Raw genomic sequence first — 23,381 nt, forward strand, 5'->3', positions numbered from 1 at the left:
ACGATGTTGATCCCGATGCCAACTCCACTTGGGGGACTAATTGTTATTGGATAAGAATCGGTAGTATACCACGATGACGATTGAAGCAGGCAAGTTGGTGCACAAAAGGTATGGAACGACCAATTGCCCATGTTCACAATAATAACATTATTTTCCCTTAACATTGCCACACTAGATTATGATGTAACATGTCTGAACATCTCTCCCTTGGACGAAAGCTCCAGCCGTTCGGAATTGTGTGTCCTCGGAGACGGTTATATGTTTTACTTCGTCATGAAGAAAAATACAGACCAACACACAAAAAAAGTAACAATTGGAAGCCAGCCGACAATTCTGAAAACGTATCGGTATTTACCTGTTCGGATCGCAGTGCCGAGTTTGGTCAAGAAGTTGAAATTGCACATCAATTCATGCAAACGGAGTATACTATGTCATTGATTTCGGAGAAGTTGGGTAACGACTCGAATGCATCGTCGTCACAGCACTGGTGTATCAAGCGGAACCGGAACACAAAGTAGGAAGGATTATCATCTATCACTACGCGGATGGAGCCCTCACTCAAGTTAGCGAGAAGGGAATTCAAGAGCGCGTGCTATTCTTTCATTAAGTTCAATGGCCGTGTATTGGCTAGCATCAATTCAACCGAACGATTGTATGAGTGGACTGATGATAAGGATTTGCGACTTGAATGTAACCATTTCAATAACGTGATGGATTATATTGTAAAACCAAGGATAAACTAGATTAATGCAATCACTTGGATTCCTCAGAGTAACAGTTTTTTTTAACAGGCGATTTCATTTTGGTGGGTGATTTGATTCGATCTGTCACGCTAGATAATTTTGAGGAGATCGCTCACGACTATCAACCAAATTGGATTCCAGCAGTAGAAATATTAGATGACAATGCCTTCCTCGGGAGGATATCAGAACAATCTATTTGTTTGCTAGTAGTAAATAGGGTTTCCGTAGCTCTGTTTATCATACGAACAATTTTTGTATTAATTTGAAGGGCCACAACAACGGACGACGTACGACAGCAAATGCTCAATTCCATCTCGGTAATATGATGAATATATTCCGCCACGGTTCGCTCGTGATGCAAAACATTGGTGAGCGTACGACGCCGACAACGGGCTGTTTGTTATTTTGGTCAGTTATCGGTCTGGTCACACGAATACCACCTGATTATGAATTATGAATTTCTTCGAAAGATACAAGAAAGTTTGACTGACACAATCAAATCTGTTGGTAAGATTGATTATTCGTATTGGCATAGTTATCATACCAAAATGAAAACGGAACGTTGCGGGGGATTTATTGATGGAGACCTTGCTTTTAGATTTTAGTCGGGAAAAAATGTACGATGCATTTGTATTGCAGATCGACGTGGATGAAACTAAGAAGGAAGTGGCCGAAGGTGATATAATCAATATTGTAGAAGACCTAACAAGAATACATTAAGATGTCCAGTGTTGATCATTATTATTCAATTGATGCTATCAGTTGTTTTCTGACACAAATGCTGGGAAAGCGAGATAATACACATTTTTCTAACAAAGTTTATTAATAATTCAACTCATTAAGAGAGAGTGATTGACAATAGAACCAGATCGAGCTAAGATCAAGAATTTCAACATTCCTCGCGAAAAATTATTTCATGTTTGTTGGATAATAAAGAAACACCAGTGAATGTACAAAGTTCGTACAACATCTCGTTATTTTGATTCGAATAGTCATGCACGGCGTATTTCTCAAAACTATTTAAGAGTTTTATCAAAACTTTATTACTTTTTGAATAAGAAGCATGGAATATTCAGGTGTAACGCGACATGCGTAGGGGGATGTTAGTGTTGGTGCTGTAATTGGAGTAATGAAAGATGTTATGATATACAATTTGAATGAAATGTAGTGGTATACCTATAAGGTTGGATATTTCCTAACGTTCACATCTCTCCATCGAACACTACCAAGTGTCAAATCACCTTCTGGAGAAATGTCGGCCCTGTGAATGAACGAATAGGTTAGTTGACTTCGAACTCTTCCGAATGCGATCATATTACTTATTCGACTGCTTCTTTCGTTCGTGCTGATCCTGCAGCGGGGTGCGTGCTCCCCAAGCGAACCTACATTAGAACGACCAGCTGTAGCTCTTGCTGCTGTTGGTGCAACTGAAGGTGGTGGTGGTTTCCCACTGAAGCCTGTATGCATTGGAATGGGCGAACATTTGGGCGAATAGGGACCAATACTATCGTGCGGATCCTCCTGGGACCATCGCTTACAATCGAAACTTCCATCGCTTGTGTTGTATCCAGAATCGAAGTGACCTCGTTGGCTCTGGGTACCATCCAACAGCCTTCCGGAGGAATTTTTCGACGAGAGCGCCGACCTCCGTAGTAGTAGTAGTAGTCGATTTCTCCTTTTTGGCTGCCGCTGTTTCTAGATACTTGAACACGAGACTCGAGCAAAGCTAGGGGTAAAAGTTTCACATGAGAATAATTGAAACAGTTTTTAGGCAATATATGAGATGCTGACGCTTGCTGGTGGTGAGGTTAAACAACGGCTTTTCCAGAAAATATTTAGCGATTGCAGTCTAAAAAAAATAACAAAGAGAAAAGAACGAACATTCGTTCCTATAATTTACAATCGTCTTATACTACTAAACTTGATGGGAGAACTTAACGACAAATCAATCGATGCAATTTTGCAAAACATAAACCAGGCAGTGAGAATTTGTATCAAGATTTCGCTTGCCCAAAAAAATATGACAATGATGAAACGAAGCACGTTATTATAAATAGTAATAAAAGAAAAAGAACAACCACAACATATGAAATATGATCACGAGGAACGGTAATATATAGTACAAAACAACATTAAATTTGAATGTTGCAAGAGATAACCATTTCTGCACTGGTAAATGCATTGTAAGAATCCAGTTCTATCGTAACATGTAAGAAGTGATCTGTAGAATTCGATGCTTTCTAAGAACTTCTAGTACTCATGGGACCACCACGTTTCTGTTGACACAATTTTTGCGTGACAGAGAATAGTTGCTCCTGCAGACGGCTTTGCAGAGAAATATGTACCATTAGGATATTTGTCACCGGTCGGTTAGCAGTTTGACTAAGAACCAAATGACTTCGCTGAATGTTTAGACAAATCGATTGTACGAATTGCTGCACGGCTGCATTTGGTTCACCGTTGTTAATCACAGCGGCAGCAATTCGACTGTTCTGATCACAAAGCACCTTGCGTTGCTCCTGCAGTTTTTGTACGGAGCAAAGCGTTCTGCATTATGGATTGGGTAAGGAACTGAAGCTCACGTTAGGATGGATAGTGCGGCTGTTGGGTTGATCGTTGCTGTTGTTGCATTTGTGGTGGATCAGTTGCATTCTCAACGTTGATTTTCATCAGCATTCGGCGCAAAATACCGGTCTGTTGGTTTTGCCTAAGAATTTGCATTTAACATTGTAAACGTAAACACCTCCTGACTGTCAACGATGTCGATAATGTAGTACACCAATAACTTGATCTAGTACGACTGTAAATTGAAAATACGACGAATGACTCGTACGAAAACAAGGATGGGATTTGCGTACGTATCCTATTCGTTCGAAAACTATGATAAGGGTGTATAGCCTCACGAATCGCCATTTTTATATATGAGTATTTATGTTTGTAGAAATAATCACCCTTATCATAGTTTTCGAACGAATAGGATACGTACGCAAATCCCATCCTTGTTTTCGTACGAGCCATTCGTCGTATTTTCAATTTACAGTCGTACTAGATCAAGTTTTTGGTGTACTACATTATCGACATCGTTGACAGATAGGATGTGTTTTACGTATCGAAAGCATTAAATTTATGATACAGTTATCTGAACATTGGAGTTTATTTTTGTGGTTTTTATTTGTGCTGCTTTATAACAAACGAGATATACAACTGGTGAGACTTGTTCGGACAAATAGGAAATGTTTGTATACTGAACAATATGATTTTCGAAATAGTTAAACGAAGGTAATCTTCCGCTAGAAAAAAAACAGGAAGTAGGTTATATCTATGGTATAACCGCAAGGGTGACGTAGGACTATCGTTGATTTAGAGATCATTTGTTTGAAGTTGAATCTAAATCTATCCTGAATGAATGAATAAATAAATATTTGGGTGACTTCAAAAACGAGAGTGTTACGTTGGAGACTCAAGGTTTTATGCATCCAATATTGGATACAAAAAACCTTGTTCTGAAGAATAATCTTCAGAAGCTTTCCTGCTAACTGCACTTGATTGACAAATCACAAAACCAAATGTATGTGGTCGCAGTATTATATGGATAGAAAACATTAAAATAAACTCGCTTGAATGTAATTTTCAATTCCAAGGGGAACTGGCAGATTATTTTTCAGCAACGATCATTTCTTTCCAGGTTTCCTCTCGATAACCAGCAAACGAAAAGAGTTGCGCGCGTGTATGTGTGTGTGTGGCGGCTGCTTCTATGTCTTCCCGAGGAACCGTATTTCGATGCTGATACTCTCTTGGTCACGAGAGTATCAGCATCGGCTTTTCTGCGCTCCCTCACAGTTAAAACAAACTGATTGCATTTCAGGTCAGGTCAGGCCAGGTAATGAATCCCTCGATCCCTCGCCGTTCAGTTCGTTCAGTAACGATGTTGTCTTGTCGATGTCCTCAGGCGTCGTGCACAAATTACGTAACGCTAAAAATCCGAATTTTGAACCACCTCTCCCCCCCCCTTTCGTAACGCAATTTCCTATCTCTAATAAACAGAAAGTAACGCAACATCTACCCCCTCCCCCCTTATCGCGTTACGTAATTTGTGCACGACGCCTCACGAAAAATGAATCGGTTTCACCACCAGAATATCATTTCAGTATGCTTTTCGTGCGTGATTGAATCGAGAGAAGGTGTGGTTTACGATGGCAATTTGGAAGGCAAACTAGAGGAGAATGAACTCTCTGAGTATGAAAATTTCGGCGACTGAGCAATAATCGATTGAAAATTATATAATTATCGCGATACGAAACATTTTCCGTTTTTCATGTTATGCATCCAATATTGGATACGAAAATATCCTACTGATGGGAAAGAATAATCTTCAGAAGCTTTCCAGCTAATTACACTTGATTGAAAAATTACGAAATCAAATGTAGTTGGTCGCTGTTTTCGCCATATAATTAGAAAACAGTAAAATAAACTCTTTCGCATGGATGTATTCTTCAATTCCCAGGGAACTGGCAGATTATTTTTCAGCAACGATTAGATCTTTCCGGAATTTTCTCGATGCTGTATGGCATCCAAACGAAAATTCTCGTTTCAGTTTGGCCTGCAAAAAACTTTTCTAAACTCTAATCCATCAAATTTGGAGCCCTGAAAAGGGCCGATGATTATATGCTAAGCTAATATAGCACCCTCTCCTTGGATTCGATGGGCCAGCTGAATGTCCTTGGGCATGATGTGACGCGTTTTGCTTGGATAGCACACAAATTTGTATCTTCGAATAAGCCTCCTGCAGCGTCATAACCGCGGAACTTTGGAAGCGCAAGTCGGTTTTGAAGTCCTGAGCAATTCCACGATCCAAAAGCTGCAAAGGTAGCTTGCGGATCAGCAATTCGGTCGACTTCCGATAGCGATGAATTTCACGCAAAGTTCCCGGTCGATAGCGATGTGGCTTCTTCACGCTTCCTGCGGCTGATGCGCTTATCCGAGCTGCTTTCGTGGTGCCTTACCACCGAAAGACTAACGAGCTGTCTGCTTAGTCCCGATGAAACGAGTCCTCACGGTGCGAGAGTAGAGTAAGAAATGAACGAAAGCAAGGGAAGTGTCATTTTATAAAACATAAAAGAATCGAATGTAAACCCCACCCTCTTTATTGTATAAGTTTACTGTATACTCACGAATATAATAAGGGTGGGATTCAGATTCTATACTTTTATGGTTTATAAAATGACGCTTCCTTTGCTTTCGTTCATTTCTTACTCTACTCTCGCACCATGAGGACTCGAGCTCGTTAGTCTTTCGCAGACAGCTCGTTAGTCATTCGGTGGTAAGGCACACGAAGTCAGCTCGGATAAGCGCACCAGTAGCAGGATAGGTGGAGAAGCCACATCGCTATCGACCGGGAACTTCGCATGAAATTCGTCGCTATCAGATATCGACCGAATTGCTGATCCGCAAGCTACCTTTGCAGCATTTGGTTCGTGGAATTGCTCTGGACTTCAAAACCGACTTGCGCTTCCAAAGTTCCGCGGTTATGACGCTGCAGGAGGCTTATTTGAAGATACCAATTTGTGTGCTATCCATGCAAAACGCGTCACATCATGCCCAAGGACATCCAGCAGGCCCATCGTATCCGAGGAGAGCGTGCTATATTAGCTTAGCATATAATCAACAGCCCTTTTCAGGGCTCCAAATTTGATGGATTAGAGTACAGAAAAGTTTTTTAAAGGCCGAACTGAAAGGAGCATTTAGCGAAAATCGTGGTTTCGATAATAATTCGTTACCGATAGGTGCCATGGATATGGATTTCCTTATGAAGAATATGAAATACATGACATGATGTAGTGAATATATCCGAAGAAATCACTTTGGTGAAACTGCATTATAAAATTATTTGTGTACGAATGCCGCAATCGATAGTCGACTCTAATTTGCGCTGGGTAATTTCCTCGGAGGACTCGATTCCTCCTTTGAGCATTAATAATCTCTTTCTGGCAAAACGATGTGCTATGAATCACATTATTTGAATGATAGAATGAAGAAGTTTTCTGCCAATTTCCTTCAACCTCCAAACGTATCTTTCTCCCGTTTGTCGTTTTCGCGTTCGCTAATCCTTTCTCACAACACCCATTTCTAGTTTGAGAAATTGTTGAGTAAACATTGTTTGCCAGTGCGCGTAGAGCGGGAATTCCTAAAGATTCATTGCACATCTAATAAATTGCCGAAAGACGTGGTCTTACGTTGATCGCACTTGATTGAAAAAATCCAAAACGAAATGTATTTGGTCGAAGCATTATATGAGTAGAAAACAAATAATCGCTCGAAAATGACTTGATTTTCGCGATGTGAAACATTTTCCGTTTTTCATGTTATGCATCCAATATTGGATACGAAAATTTCCACTGATGGGGAAAAAAATATTCAGAAGCTTTCCTGTTAATTGCGATTGATTGAAAAAAAACAAAACCAAATGTATTTGGTTGCAGTGTTATATGGATAGAAAACATTAAAATAAACTATTTCGCATGAATGTATTTTTCAATTCCCAGGGGAACTGGCAGATTATTTTTCAGCAACGATGATAGCAACGAGAATTCCGCGCGTGTATGTGTGTGTGTGTGTGTGTGTGGCGGCTGCTCCGATGTTTCAAGCGGAACCGTGGCATCACTCTCCTCCTGATGGATTCCCTTTTGGCCTTAGGTGCACAAACAGGCTCTTGGTGATACCGTTCATCAGCGCTTTCATGATAAACGAAATTAGCTTCACAACAACAGCGACAACATGCTCCAATCGCTGTTCAATCATAACTGAGTGGGTTTACGAGCGGCGCTCGCTTATATACCGATTTTTGATTTCAATAGCCTGTTTTGAAAGCAATTTTAAGACTATTGAAACAAGTTTTTGGATGAAAAAGTAACAAGTATATGACGCGTAGACATTTCATCTTTCAAATGAAGTGTTTATCATACCATTTCGTTCAGTTGTTTAAGAGCTATTAACGCTCAAAATCTCGGTCTCCAGCGTAACGCTTTCGTTCTCGAAACTTTGGTTTTACACCCCGGTATAGAAATGAAAGACGTAGTCCTACGTCAAAACCGGACCCGGCTATTCTAAATTGCGGATTGCCGACTATCACACTATGGGACATGCAGTCCGTGTATACCCGACTTATCCGCTATACAACTAGTCAGCTGTTGGCATTGAGAAAATCCCTTCTAAGCAACCGCCGACCCCGACAAAAACTGTCCTCTGTTACAACTAAATGACCAGTGAAAAAGTTAAAGATTCTAGCTTTAAATTTCATTAGCAACCGAGACAAGCTAGTCTGAATATGAACAACTTTGAGGAATTCATAAAGCTTGATTCGCTGCTAGAGGCGGATAAAGCAAAAAATAACAGCTTTCCAGGATCGCACTTTAGCAAGTGGTTCAGTAGATGAAATGCGTGCAATCAGTCGTTCAGTTCAAATAATGACGAACGGCGTCGATCGCAACCAAACACCGTAGAACTACCAACAGTTTTCTAACCCAAGTTTGCAGACTGATTACAGTGGACTGACTAATCATCATTTCGCAGCTGAGCCGAATACTACCTTCAATCGACATTCTAGCACAAAATCATGTCAACAAATGCATAATTGTTCAGCAATTTTTAATGCAAATGTTCAGCAAAAACCAACATACCGATAATTTGCGTCGAATGCTCATGAAAAATAACGTTGAGAATGCAACTGATTTACTAGACATGCAACATGCAATCAACCCAACAGCCGCGTGAGCTTCTGTCCATACCCAATACAAAATGCAGAACGCTTTGCTCCGTAAAAAATTGCTGGATTAACGCAAGGTGCTTTGTGATCAGAACAGTCGAATTGCTGCCGTTGCCGCCGTGATTAACAACGGCGAACCAAATGTAGCTGTGTAGCCATTCCTACAATCGGTTTTTCCATACATGCAGCGAATTCTTCCGGTTCTTGGTCAAACTGCTAACAGTTGCAATCCCTTCAATTAACTGTTCCCAGTCGTTGACCTATATTACCATATTTCTTTGCAAAGCCGATTCTGCAGGGCAGCTACCCTCCGTCACGCAAAAATTGTATCAACAGAAACGTGGTGGTCCCATGAGCGCTAGAAATTCTTAGAATGTATCGAATTCTACATGTTAATTCTTACATGTCACGAGAGAACTGGATTCCTACAATGCATTTACCAGTACAGAAATTGTTATATGTTGCAACATTCAAATTTAATGCTGTTTTCTACTATATATTACCCTTGTTCATGATCACATTTTTATATGTTTGTGGTTGTTCCTTTTTTTTATTACTTCATATAGTAATGTGCTTCGTTTCATCATTGTCATTTTCATATATTCTCACTATATGAATTTTTGCAAAATTGCATCGATTATTTTGTCGTTTGGTTTTTCCATCAAGTTTATTAGTATAAGAGGATTGTAAATTAAAAAACAAATGTTCATTCTTTTCGTTTTGTTATTTTTTGAGACTGCAATCGCTAAACATTTTTTTGGTATTCTGGACCCTTCCTCGAGCGGTATGTACTATGTAGTAACGCAAACTGAATTGAATGTAATGAATCTGCACTCTGAAATCCAAATTTATAGTAGAAAAATAGAAAAAATAGCAACTGAGCAAACCAGGCTCGCGCGAAATCTTAAACAATTTTCGATTGTTGAAACTTTGTTCATTATAATACGTTTATTTATATAATGTGCGTTTGATGAACATATTTTCATAATTAATAAAGCTTCCATTTTTGAATTAAATTTCAGTTCATCAGTACCTATCCTGTCGTTAAATTTATCAATAAAGGTGGCATACATCAACAAAAAATCTCTTCTCAACAAATCATAGTATTGAGGCTATAGAATCCTTTCCTATTATAGTACAAGTTTCTATTTGTAGTTGGGGGAATTATTTTGATGTGTGTACCATCCACACACATAATGATGCCTGGAATTTCTGACTTTACGTAAAAAATCGTTTTGCATTTCTAATTTCATTTTGCGTCATCGTAAAATTTATCCACTTTGGACAAATTTTCGTTTCGAGGACAATCAGCATCTCGTCAAGCACCTTCGAGAACGTTGACTGAGCTATTGCCACATCATGGTCCTTGCTAGTTCAATTTTGGTAGCCTCCTTCTGCAAAAAAAAACGTAGGCAGGCAGCAAGCTTATCCTCTACCGATAGCCCATGGTGTTTTTGGCAAGGAAACTCTTCTCGGATCTCCTGAAGAACCGAAATGCATATAAACCTCAAGCTATTTAAAAAAAAAGTTCAACTTACTCTGTTTCTGATAAATTCATGATAGCATTTTTCTTTCTAATTTCACTTCTCCTTCTTCTTGACGATGAAGCGTTGGACTCCATCATAGCACTATAACCCAGCATTATGGTATCCATCCTTCGACGTTTTAATGTGAACTGGAACAACAGAAGTTGAATAGAAACGTATGAACTGAAAAGTCTCATTCATTGATAAAGAAGAACAGAAGTTGAAACTTCAGTATTCCAGTGATTTCATTAAAGCTTATCTAAAAATTCAAGCAGCAGAAATTAATACAATGATTCAGCAAGTCTACATTCCGCAGCGCAGAGTGATTCACCATTCAATTATTTAACAATTTCAGCAATACGCTGATAATCCGGATGAAAACGTGGAAAATATGATCAACAACCGTTTGATGATTCAAACGATCAATATTATGATCCGGATGGAATGACATAGCGTCATTACTTTTCATTCAAATTCATCACTTTTTCTTTTCAAATAGTATTTCGCGTGCCAACACTTCGGAAAAAAAATAATGGTTGCGATTGCTCACTGACACAACATCAGGTTTTCAACAGCTATCATAGTTAAAAGTAACTACTGTGCGTTTCTGTGAGAACACCTCCAAAGTGGATTTGTCCAACTTCCTCAAGTGCCCATAAGTGCTACCTCTTCTCCATTTTTTTACCTCCTTACTAAACTTACTAAACGCAAAACCTCACTCCTTATCCTGTATAACCATATGGATAATTCAATGATCTGTCAGCTACAATATTGGTACTCTTAATACAAACGCAGCCTCACATCCCCTTTCGCAACGTAGATATTTGCATTTTAACAGGATAAATCAACGACTCGGTCACATGTAAGGCCGACGCACATTCAAGTTTGCTCCAGAAAATCTTGTCAATAATCCCCTCCCCTTCTACCTTCAAAACAGTGCTCACTATTTGATTCTTGTTGGTAAGTGTTCTTCTTAAATGACACGTTCCTTGAGGAACTTCGCCGTCTCAATGTAGTATTACTTGCTTTATTCTTATTAGTACATTGTTGAGATTTTTATGCCAAATAACACGCCTTGAATGCATTCTGAGTGGCAAAGCTCTAAAATACGCGTGACCACAGTGCAAGTCGGAGGAATTTTTTTCAACGAACAATCCCCCTTACCAGAACCTTCAGCATGTTAAGTGTGACACTAACCACTCGGTCACATGATTTAATAGCGTTATTACTAGCAGCGATGCCACTGAAACCAATCTCTTAAGCGTCTCATTGATAATTTTGGTCCTTGTGATGCTTGGGATACATTGAATCGAACCCAATTGAATACAGTTATATTCGACTAAATGCAGTGTCGCGTCTCGATCGACTTTATGTTTCGCAGGTTATTGTTCCGCATCTTCGCTGGAAATTTTGTTACGTCCTTTTCGCATCATAAAGTTTGCAAGGTATAGCGAGGTTTTCGGCCCATTCGAGAATATGTCTTGAATACCGTAATCCTTGAATGATTCAGCCGCAAGTGGAACTATTGGCTTTCGAAGAAACGGAACTGCAATAACTGGTTGACATGGTGGACAAATTTTTCAAAACCTAGAATTAGAAGTTTTTTTTCCGATGGAAAAATGATCAAACGTTTCGATTTTTCATGCCAGGAACCAACGACGATATTAACAACAACCCAAATTGAAGACTGCGACTAAACAAAGCCAAAGCACAAATTCTGAGCACCAAAGCACACCTGCATGAGCACTTGAATGACTGATTGACCTGTGGAAATTTTTTTCTTCTTTTCGAGTTGGTGAAAGAGTACAAAAAATAATACTACCATTACCGAAATAGAACTCGACAACCGGTAATTCACACACACCGGTTATATGGAGAGATACGTATCCGATTATGTTGAAAAACTTCACACTGCAGATACTTTGGCAGGAAACTATGAATTCCCGACCAATTACGTCATTCCAGATTACTCTGTGAGCAACATTCAGTTAATAAGCGAAATCTTCTCAGCAGAATTTCCTTCTCGGCGTGATGCGGAACATACGTTTGATTCCGGAATTTGTGTTACTAATCGGGAAGATAATGTCCTCGCCAAGTTCTCGTTTGCTAATCAACGGAAATATCTCTCCCGAATTTCCTATCCTACGCTTTGCAAGGCGATCCTCTCATCCTCATCTAACTTCAATCCTTCCTTGAGAAGCTGCATCCATTTGCAATGGTCCTGGTGGTCACAACCCGATGTATTTGTCTGGAGTACAGTTGAACACTCTGTAAAAATTTCTTTATCATGTATTTCAATTCTTTGAAACAAACCATCGACTTCAATTGAGATAATTCAATAAGACATCGCAGCTGATGTTGATTTTTAAGTTAAGTCCTGACACTACATCAAAAAATTATTTTGTTAAGCATTTTCATCACCTCACACTTGTGATTCCTAGCATATGTCTTCAGTATTCCGAACTCTGCAATTGTCCGTATCACTCCTCAAATAGACCGAACTATCTGGAATCGTTACCCGATAAAGCAACTAGCAACTAACAATGTCTCAATTTGCATCTGCCGAAGTACAAATGCAAAGCACTTCTAGTTAGCCGATTCATCAGAAGTTCTCTAGCCGCCTAGATAGTACGCCGAATGTAGCAGCAGTTCCAGCACTGTATACTTGTTTTGAAAAGCGCTGCAAAGACCGTTGAATATTTTCCCGATCGTCTCAAGCTAAATCCTACAGCTGCTTCTCTGCTTGATTTTTTCAGATCATGCAAAAACCCCAATGTTTTATGGGAGTCTGAAAAAGCATACGGAGCAGCAAACTTACCTCGGCGGAACGCTCTATGTATCAACCTGTGAACGGGAAAATATCACACGCGGCGTTACTTTGCAAAGAAAACCTAATGATTCACTTGTTCCTGATCGAATCTCAAATCAAAACAAAACAAGTGTGAAAATAAAAAACAACTGTCATCGATAAAACAGGTCACCCAAAGAAATCTAGTACACAGAAATACGGCCGTAAATGAGGATAGCTTTTTCTTTGACGACGTATCGTATCCGACGAATCAATATACGGATACGGCCGTAAATGAGAATAAGGGAGAATGTCACCGCGGCATTACTCTCGCCATTAGCAGAACAGTAGAACCCCAATCATCCGCGAAATAAGGTCACCGCAAATAACAAAAATCGAAAATGTACCGACTACGGCATTTTTCGTGGTCAATATTATTTATATAAATATAAGTGTAAGATTATTCAAGTCCTCTGTACACCTAGAAAATACTTGGTGAAAGAATACTTTATACCTTTGGTAATGCTCATACACTGTTTGATCAAAGCCAAATATTTCACTCTTTTTAACAGATAAAATTTGATCAACGTGTACTGATCAAATATTTTTGATACAGAACATCACATATATTCGATTATTGGATACCTACGATATTTATTCTATTTGTTCTTCGAAGCTATCGGTACATGGTTAGGTTACCATGTTCGATGTTTGACATTGTTTGCCACTGTTGAAAATAGAAGAGTGGCAAACAAAATAGTGTTTGTACAAATATCAAACCAAACTTTATCTGTCGAAAAGTATCAAATATTTGACCTCCGGGCAAACAGTGTACGATCATCTTTAGTAGAATATACATATTTTTTGTACATATTACCAACCGTATGTAAAATGAATGTCAGTTGCAATACTCATTCCTATGCACTGTTGTTACATGGTATTAGTTACCTGCGGATAGCACCAAACAATAAAGGTGAATTATTTTCAATCATGTTTTGGGTATATGTTAATCCGACTTTGAACCGACGGCTTATACTCCCGTTTTCACATTTGTTTACTATTTTTATTGCGTAATATGTATGAATAATTCGTACGAGATAAATGACTAATAATTGGTAGCTGGTTCATGCGTATAGAATCAAATTGGTTATCAAAAAGAATCCAACAGAAAATGCCAAAAGAGATCCAATAAACAGGAAGGGGAAAAAGTGTTACTTTTCTTATAATAACCCACTGCATAGATAAAGTATTGTTATCAAAAGCAAAATAAGTCAAAATTAATAAAAATGAACAAACTACCTTTTTACATCAATTAATGTTAGCGTTCAAAATCAGAAAGATCTAAAAACTATTGAGATAATTTAAACTAACTATAATTCAGTTTTACTTCCCATTAAAATTTATTATTTTTATGTGCTTTTGGACGTTATAAAACATTTATCTTTCATTAAAACAAAAATACAAATTACACAAATTGCAACATTCATTTCATTCGAGTCCATACAAAAGGCGAAAAAATCAGGATCAATGAATAATACTTAAATTAACATAGTTAAGCTATCGTGCCACCTGAATCTGGTCTTCATTGAACACTTTACTTCGAGCTGCTTGCTCAGCTGATTGAATTTCGATTTCCAATACCGAGCTTTCTGTCGCCACATTCCGTGGAATGTGATTAGAATATTCTGAATTGACCTACTCACGAACATCACTTCACGGTGAAAACGGAATGAAATGCATACAAATCGCATACAATTCATTTTGTTTTCATCATGAAGTGACGTTCGTGATCAGGCCCAATGTATGAATTAAGATTGTATCATACAAACAGAAAAACTACCTTCGATATTTGGCCCAACATTCTGGTGTTTTGATATTTCAGATTCCGCGGTGTTGTCGTCACTCTATGGATTAAGATCCTCTGGGATGAAATTATGAATAGTTATGAATATAACGGCAAAACAATCTGCCCTACATGTTGGTGATGCACGTCCTCTTGCTCAGCAATCAGCCTAATTGTTGGAAAGGCGTTTCGAAGTTTCACCAGGTTCCCTTTCCGGTTGAACCGGAACAACGTGTTTCTGTTGAAAACTGAAAACTTTGCAACACCATTAGTTTATAATAAATCAACCATTTCACATACTCCACAGACACGGAAATTCCAATTCGAAATAAGTTTGTCGTTTGTCGACAAGTCGGAGAAATAAAAATGCATTGTATGAACTAATAATTAGTTGAATAGTATGAATATATGTTGTATGTTGAGCAGTATGAACTAATTAAAGTAGTATTTCTTATTCAGCTAACATAGCCAATTTAAAATAGGAAGATTACCGACCACCTTATAAAAAGTACGAACTAAATCCATTCTGAAAAAAAGTCCCTGGAACTAAAACCAATTTGTCACTGAACTCATTCCAGAAGCATTTTTTTCCCAATTCTGTTCTATAATTTCATTTTGTAGGAGTCGGAACTCAGGCACTTGATGTCTGTACGGCGGATGTTTCGGCTACCTGGAACGTTTCAAATTGGCTCGGTGGAATTTCGAAAAAATCTTCCAAAACGTCGATGCATGTGTATAATTTCGTACTCTCGTTGTCGGTTACGAATGATGTTGTCACCGCACTTCATTTGTTGCTTCAAAAACAATAGACTGCCGAAGTATGGTCAGTTAGTGGAAATACTGTCGTAATCAATATTCCCAGATCTCGACTCCGGTAACTTCCGCAGTTCACGTCCAGAAGAGTCACATAAAATTTGCCATTTTCCTTTAGCAGCATAGTCTGAAATTGAAAACAAAACCCTTTTCAATGAATATTCGAACTTCCATACAAATAATTATTTCATCCGAAACATCTTTCCAACACTTATTGACCAGAACCCGGAACTATCTGTAGTTTAGAGTTCGCTGATTCCTAAGTGCATTTCTCTGAAATATAACCGCTTACGATCACAGAAACACGTCGAGGTTGATTTTGTGTCGCGCAGAAATTCACTTGTCGCATCGCATCGCGTTTACTCTGGCATATGCGGCAGTTTTTTGCAAGAGCCAAATGAACGCATCTTGTTCGCGATTTTTTGTCAAAAGTCTCGTAGAATCGCATCGCATCGTGTGTCGCGTTCACTCTGGTATCAACCTAAGGCTACACTGAAGAAATAGTTTAGTAAAAGCAGCTACCAAATCTTTAGTAGCCAAAACATTGGTAAAATATACATATTTTTTGTAAATATTACCAAAATTGCGTAAAAGTGGTGTCAGAAGCAATGAACGTTCTTACCAAGGATTCGTATATGTTACTTCATACCATTAGTAACCTTGTTTGTGTTGTCATACCTAACATCTGTGAAGCGCGCACTTTGCAATTGCCATTTCTCTTTTGGAGACGAAGATAGATATTCGGAGGTGAGCATTTTGTTGATGTTATGTTTCATTACATGTATACATATTTAATATTATTAACATATGTTTTTCCTTTGTTCATGGGGACACGAGAGAACAAAATACGGATGAAACGCTGTGCTACCGACACTTTGTTAATCAGCTATCTCCGTCCCTAAATAATGCAAATCAGAGCGATACAGCAGGAAGAGGAACGGAAACTTTTTCGAGTGCTCGAGACTTTGGAAATGCATATGAAATTGATGTGGTTGAGGCTGCGATAGTAATTTTCCCCTTGTACGCTGCTCATAGAATAATTGATGTTAATAAGTACTGTTATTATTATTCACAATGATAATTTTTATATTGTAGAATAATTGATACTGTTTATAGAATAAGTTATATGTTATTAGTATAATGTATTCTAAGTATGTGGAGTTAAATGTAATCAAATACATTTTTTGAATTAAAAATAATATTTTCATAATCCCTGATAGGTATTCATCACAAATGAGAAGCAACATTTTCACTGATATTCAACCAATGCTGGACCAACAAATCGCAGTTTGTTTGACATTTTTTTCTACCATTTTTCTTTCGTAACATGTACCAATGATTAGTAGGGTAGAAAATGACTAGAGAATTGGTAGCATGTACCAAAAAATTCGTCATATTTACTAAATTTTCCTCTCAGTGTAGGTGCAAATTGAGACGCGTATAGCGCAAGTAACTTGGCGCGGCATAGCGCTTGTTCTTGTAGCTAATGAAAACAAATACAATAGCGCAAATTGGCCAGGTGACGCGCGATGTTGCGGCGCTCGTAAGACGCGATTCGCGTCTATTTATGAAGTGCTGTAAAGCAAGCGCAAATTGAGACGCGTATAGCGCGAGCATCTAGGCGCGATCTAGCGCCTGTTTTTGTGGCTAATGAAAATAGATAGAACGGCGAAAATTGGCTAGATGACGCGAGGTGGTAGAGCGCTCGTGAGACACGATTCGCGTGACGCTGTGGCTGAACCACAGTTTCTCGTGCTGGTCGTGCCAGTTGTGGAGGTTGTGTTGGTGAACAATCATAAACCGGTCGGGTGGTTGTATTAGTAAATAAATATATCGCGCAACTCAGTGTGAATCAGATATTGTAGACGAGTGGCACGTTATTTACACCAAACTGCGACTCAATATGCGCTCCACCACGCTGCGTTTGTGGCACGTATGATTCGTGTTGGTAGTCTCGTGTTCGCTTACGAGCGCTATACGCTTCCCAATTTGCGCCTAGCCTAAGGGTGGGTTTAGACTAGTGATATATTCGTGTGAAGAAATATGATGAGATTTAAAGAAATCGCATCAACCGTTTACACTAGCGCGAACTTATATAATGAATATATTCATATTTTCAGTGAATTTATTCACCTGCAGTAAAACTACATCCAACATTAGTGATTTCTCACCAGTGAGAAATTCACCAGCGTTTACATATGCCTGAATTTATTCTATACATTTTATATATATATATATACCTCGAAGAAGTGTATCATATATATTCTCACCCGTTTTCATCTATTTTAGGGTGAATAAATCCATCTATAGCTATAGCTCTCCCTAATGTAAACCCACCATAAGTCTGACATTGAATGTTTGTGCCGGTGGGGTGGTTGTGTTAGTAAATTAATATATCGCGCATCTATGTGTGGGTCACACATTGTATGCACGTGACACGTTATTTACACCAAACTGCGACTCAATGTGCGCAGTACCTCGCGACGTGTGTAGCACATATGAGTCGTGTTGATAGTCTCGCGTTAGCTCACGAGTGCTATACGCTTCTCAAATTGCGCCTTGCCTAAATATGAGCCACGAAAACGTTTGTTTCTTTGGTCGGAGAAACATTTGACAGATAGTAAGAGTTCCAAGATAACCTTCTTTTTTTCATACAAAATGCACTTGAAAAAACAGGAAGTGGGTTATATCTATGGTATAACCGCAAGGGTGACGTAGGACTATCGTTGATTTAGAGATCATTTGTATGAAGTTGAATCTGAATTCATTCTGAATGAATGAATATTTGGAGAACTTCGAAAACGAGAGCGTTACGTTGGAGGCACAAGGTTTTATGCATCCAATATTGGATACGGAAATATCCTACTGATGGGGAAGAATAATATTCAGAAGCTATCCTGTTGATTGCGATTGATTGAAAAATCACAAAACCTAATGTATTTGGTCACAGTGTTACATGGATAGAAAATATTAAAATAAACTCTTTCATATGAATGTAATTTTAAATTCCCAGAGGAACTGGGAAATATCTTATCGTTACTGAAAATAATCTTATTTTCAGTAACGATTAGATATTTCCACATTTTCCTCGATACTGGAAGCCCACCAGTGGTTAATGCTAACTCGATAACCATCTGTTAATAGCACTTGATTGAAACATATTTGGTCACAGTGTTACATGGATAGAAAACATTCAAATAAACTCTTTCACATGAATGTATTTTTAAATTCCTAGAGGAACTGGTAGATTATTTTCCGGATCTTTCTCGATCCAAACGGAAAGAATTCCGTGCGTGTATGTGTGTAGCGGCTGCTTCGAGATCTTCCCGGGGAACCGTTTGTAGCATCACTCTCCTCCTGATGGATTCCCTTCTGGCCTAAGGTGCACAAACAGGCTCTTGGTGACACCGTTCATCCGCGCTTTCATGATAAATGAAGAGCCTCACCACAACAGCGACAACATGCTCCAATCGCTGTTCAATTAGAACTGAGTGGATTTCCGAGCGGCGCTCGCTTATATACCGATTGGTGATTTTAATAGCCTATTTCGAAAGCAAATTTAAGACTATTGAAACAAGTTTTTGGATCAGAAAGTAACAAGTATAGAACGCGTAGACATTTTATCTTTCGAATGAAGTGTTTATCATACCATTTCGTTCAGTTGTTTAGGAGCTATTAACACTCAAAATCTCGGTCTCCGGCGTAACGCTTTCGTTTTCGAAACTTTGATTTTACACCCCGGTATAGAAATGAAAGACGTAGTCCTACGTCAAAAAAATACTTCATTGACTCCGCATGACCCCAGTATTTACCAAAAAATTCGTCATATATACCAAGTTTTCCTGAGAGTGTAGTATTTACCAGAAGATTCGTCGTATATACCTTTTTTTCTGAGAGTGTATACACCTTCGCAAAAAGGATTCACGAAGTGACGTCATATTGATGTCATGTAGATAAACAAAAAAACAAACCTGAATAGCTGAATTCGAGGATTAAATTTATGCATGAAATAGTTGTGTTTTCTTACATAAAACTGTTGCTTTTAATCTGACAAGATTCAGTGATTCCTGCAAAATGATATCCGATGCTTTAGGTGATCTAGAGAAATGTGTAAGTAACGTTGGTAAACTTCTTCACACCAACCCAGGTTTTACTTACAATAAAACGCTTCGTTAAAGGTCGATACGGCAGGAACACAATTAGATACTTTAGCACTAAAGATAACAGATGTGGAGAGAAATCTCGATGGAAACGACATGGAGGAATTGGAAAGTGGAATGATGGAATTGCTAGAATCAGTAACCGAAGTAAAAAATGAATATCAAAATCTGCAGAAAGATCTTCAAGAAGTCCAACAACTACAGAAAGAGATGACCTGTTCATTAAGGTATCAATTACGAACGATGACACAAACATTTCATGTTTTAAAGAAAAAGATCGAGGCAAATAATTTGCCCCTAACTTCACTTCCGCCACCTTCGTCTTCCAACAAACAAAACAGCTCAGAAAACACTATAAAACTAAACAAACAAAACAAGAATTGATCCTTGATTCGCGTGTTTTCCACTGTGATTCTCAACTATTCTTACTCATTAGTATTTTAACTAAGTTGGATACTGTTCTTGCCGAGCCAATGCGTGTGTTTAATTCTTTGGCCTTTAGCTATATAGTCATGTATCGGTGTTTCGTGCACTTCATCAACAAATTGATCACAATCATCCGCGCTGAAATTGCCGTAACTGACAAGGCGAGACCTTACAGGACGGTCTACCCATCATCAAATCGTTACCTTTGAACGACATTTTAGTGCATAAAAAGTTAAGTTTATATTTTAAAGTAGTTTTACCGATTGCTGGCGATGTGCGTATCACAACGGAATAAAACCTCATAATAAGACAGTGACAGATTCCAAAAGGTGCTCTCCACCTGCTCTTAGTTTACTGATTCGACCCAACGAGTATTAGCTTACTGTGAACATTCATAAATCTTGCGTATATGCATCTTTTAGCTTGTATACCGAATAAATGTATTCTATTTGTTTCTGTTGTAAGCAACACTAATTAAGACGAATAATAAGCTTGTCATTGTAGAAGTTGTAAGCGCATGTACATTCTGGATCAATATGTTCAAACCATAATACAACCATATAGAATAATTGAAGGTCAACGAACCAGAATTTATTTCTAAAGAAAAACAAACGAACATCTGTAGAAGCGAATATAGTATGGTTACTCGAGATCAATTAATATTTCCATATTACATAGAACATTATCTCTAATGTAGCCAACGTAGCAATGTAGTCTCTAAAATTTTTATTCACAAAGATGTTTCCATGCTACGAGTAAGATATTTGATTTTACAAATATTTGTTGAATATATGAACGTGAAGATTTTTTTCTTGATTTTATATTTCAGAATTTTCGATATTGCTTTACTCGTTCCTTATTCTTTGCTTTTTAGTAGGATATTTATTTTAGTTATTATTCCTGCACTGCATGTTCAATCATTAATTAGTTCTTTTTTTTCTAAACGGTTGTGGCTAGGCTTAGTTGTTTCAATGTACTTTTTATCAGATATAAATGGAACATCATTGATGTAGTCGATAAAGTTCACGTTCAGTTGCTCGCTTACTATAGTAAAATAGTGAGCCCTAAAAACCTATGGCCAAACCCTTAATTCGGTCCTGTACTGTACACAATTGGACCGTATTGAAGGAACAAGCGCAAAAAGTGACAGCTGTAGAAATCATGTAGACATCGGTTGATCCAAGATGGTGAAGTTAACTTATCTTGGGTTGATCCAGTTGCTTGCATGAAAATTATGGATTCATTTTTCTTCAATCTAATTCGGCGTTATGTTTTGAATTTTGATTACTGACAGTCAACAACTGTTTTCAGTTTACATCCCTAACGCATGCACCATTGTATCATCCAACATTGAAATAGTTATTTCATAGAATACTATTATACGTTTGTTTCCATTCTATGACGTTTCACGTGAAAATTCCCCATATTTCCACCATATTCTTTGGGGCTACCCACATACAGCGTGAACAACTTAAGGGGGGTAGGGATTACGAAAATGTCCACGCTTGTCCATGGTAAGGGGGAAGAGGGTTTAAATAATGTCCACGTGGACACGTTAAATGAATATTTTAAAAAAAACAGTCACTTCTGTATTCAACAATACGTGAAATCTATTCCGAATTTCCAAGAAAAGCCATAGTTATCAATAAAAAGTTGGGCTGTCTGACAATTGAATATCCTTTTTTTCACTCCTAAATGTGTATTCTCAGAATAATGTATATGAACTGTGAGCGATCGATTTCATTTTATTTGTGTTAGAGAGTCATTGATAAAAATAAAAGATAAAGACGCCGTAAACATAACTTCGTTTCTGTTTTTTACAACTCATAAGTTTCGCGAAAATGGAGTGCGAACAATAATTTTTTTTCATAGGTGCACAGACCCTATCACTGGATAATTGTTCTTGTAACGAAGACAATGGACTTCGTTGAAATGGACTATTTTCTGGAATACACTTCTATTGGTTTGTTCGAGAAGTTTGCGCCACCACTGATGATAATCAAATCGAGACGCAGATAAAGAATAATTCTCAGAACACGACACATGAAATAGCAGATTCATTACAAATATCAATATTCATGAGTGAACCCGGAACCTGGTAAACCTTGGTTATGTAAAGGGCTGCAATGTATGGTTCTAAATTCTTTCACCGCAATATATTCAATGGATCGTGTCTCCATAAGCCACTTGCTTCAAAAACGCAATGAAAGCTCGCAGTCTTCAAGCAAATTGTGATGGGCGATGAAAAGTTTGATCATTTACGATAATGGCATCGAACGAAAAAAATCTTTGGGGCAAGCAGAATGAACCTCTATTAGCTATCTCCAATGCCGATCCTCACTCGGAGGACTGGAGAAGACGTACAACCGAACCTGGATTCCACTAGTTCTGAAGATATCGACAGACTGGGAGATAAACGGCAATCTGCTGCACTTTGTGAAAAACTTCGCGTCAAATCCGACCTTGGAGGTTAAAGTTGGATACACTAGTTTAAAACTGGTGTACCTCAAGATTCCATCTTAGTGTTCGTATTCATCTTTGCGTATGACAACCTTTTAGTAGTGCTGGGGAACATGCATAGGGCATCAAGCATCAATATCTAGGCAGTTACAAATGCTATCGTTAATCGGCTATCAAACGAGGTTTCGGACTCTAGTGGCTGAAAGAGTGGTTACATTGTGGACAAAATTTACAACGGGGAAGCGTTCAGGAATCAAAATGAACAACGAGCGCATCCCCCGCCGTAGAAAGTTGAAAAGACTGAGAGTGGAGGTGAACTGCAACCTGAATTTCAGCACCGTGTCGACGAGAAGAGCAAGAACTGTGCCTCCCGTTTTAATTTGTTTTAGGCCATTACCAAACCTCATCCAGTTATTACGATCCGTTTACGGGTGCTAACATCAATGCCAACAGTTTAGGTATGCGCTGAAGTAAGGGAACTCACGTTAGACAACTTAGTGGACGCGACGAAAATCTCCAGAACCAGCGGAGGTGAGGGAGGCACCTGATTGTTTTTACAAAAAAAAACTTACAACAGGTGACACACTCCAACCGATAACTGAACAACTTTGGTTTGGGGCAATGCAGAGGCTGGTGGTTCGAGAGGAAAATACCATCAGAAACAACTTCCGAGTTGGGACGAGATCGGTGGGCCTGAAGCAAACTTTAGTCGAATTTATTTCAAGAAAATTGTCCATTGAAGCGCTTGAAGCGGTCCAGAAAATTAAAGGCCTCATAACCACAACATAATTAAAGGCCCCATATCGAAGGCGAAATTGAGAACAAACCGCTACTATTTATAAAGCTATCAATTCCAGCAA

General features: G+C 38.4%; 1 protein-coding gene and 1 long non-coding RNA gene across 2 annotated transcripts; one reads left to right on the top strand and one right to left on the bottom strand.

Moving 5' to 3' along the window:
- Positions 1–1,762: 1,762 nt before the first annotated feature.
- Positions 1,763–16,077, bottom strand: LOC129780154 (uncharacterized). The gene is made up of 6 exons (XR_008743844.1): positions 14,660–16,077; positions 10,044–10,180; positions 9,832–9,986; positions 2,063–2,469; positions 1,920–2,004; positions 1,763–1,858 (listed from the first exon to the last, which is right to left on the bottom strand). It is a non-coding gene; the product is annotated as an uncharacterized LOC129780154 (long non-coding RNA).
- A 3,304-nt stretch (positions 16,078–19,381) lies between these two features.
- Positions 19,382–20,641, top strand: LOC129780153 (uncharacterized). Its single transcript, XM_055788135.1, has 2 exons — positions 19,382–19,585; positions 19,654–20,641. Exons 1-2 carry the CDS (start codon positions 19,550–19,552, stop codon positions 20,017–20,019), a joined length of 402 nt encoding a protein of 133 aa, XP_055644110.1. The 5' UTR covers positions 19,382–19,549; the 3' UTR covers positions 20,020–20,641.
- The last annotated feature ends 2,740 nt before the right edge of the window (positions 20,642–23,381 follow it).

This window comes from Toxorhynchites rutilus, chromosome 3 (assembly GCF_029784135.1).
Source record: "Toxorhynchites rutilus septentrionalis strain SRP chromosome 3, ASM2978413v1, whole genome shotgun sequence".
Classification (NCBI taxonomy): domain Eukaryota; kingdom Metazoa; phylum Arthropoda; class Insecta; order Diptera; family Culicidae; genus Toxorhynchites; species Toxorhynchites rutilus.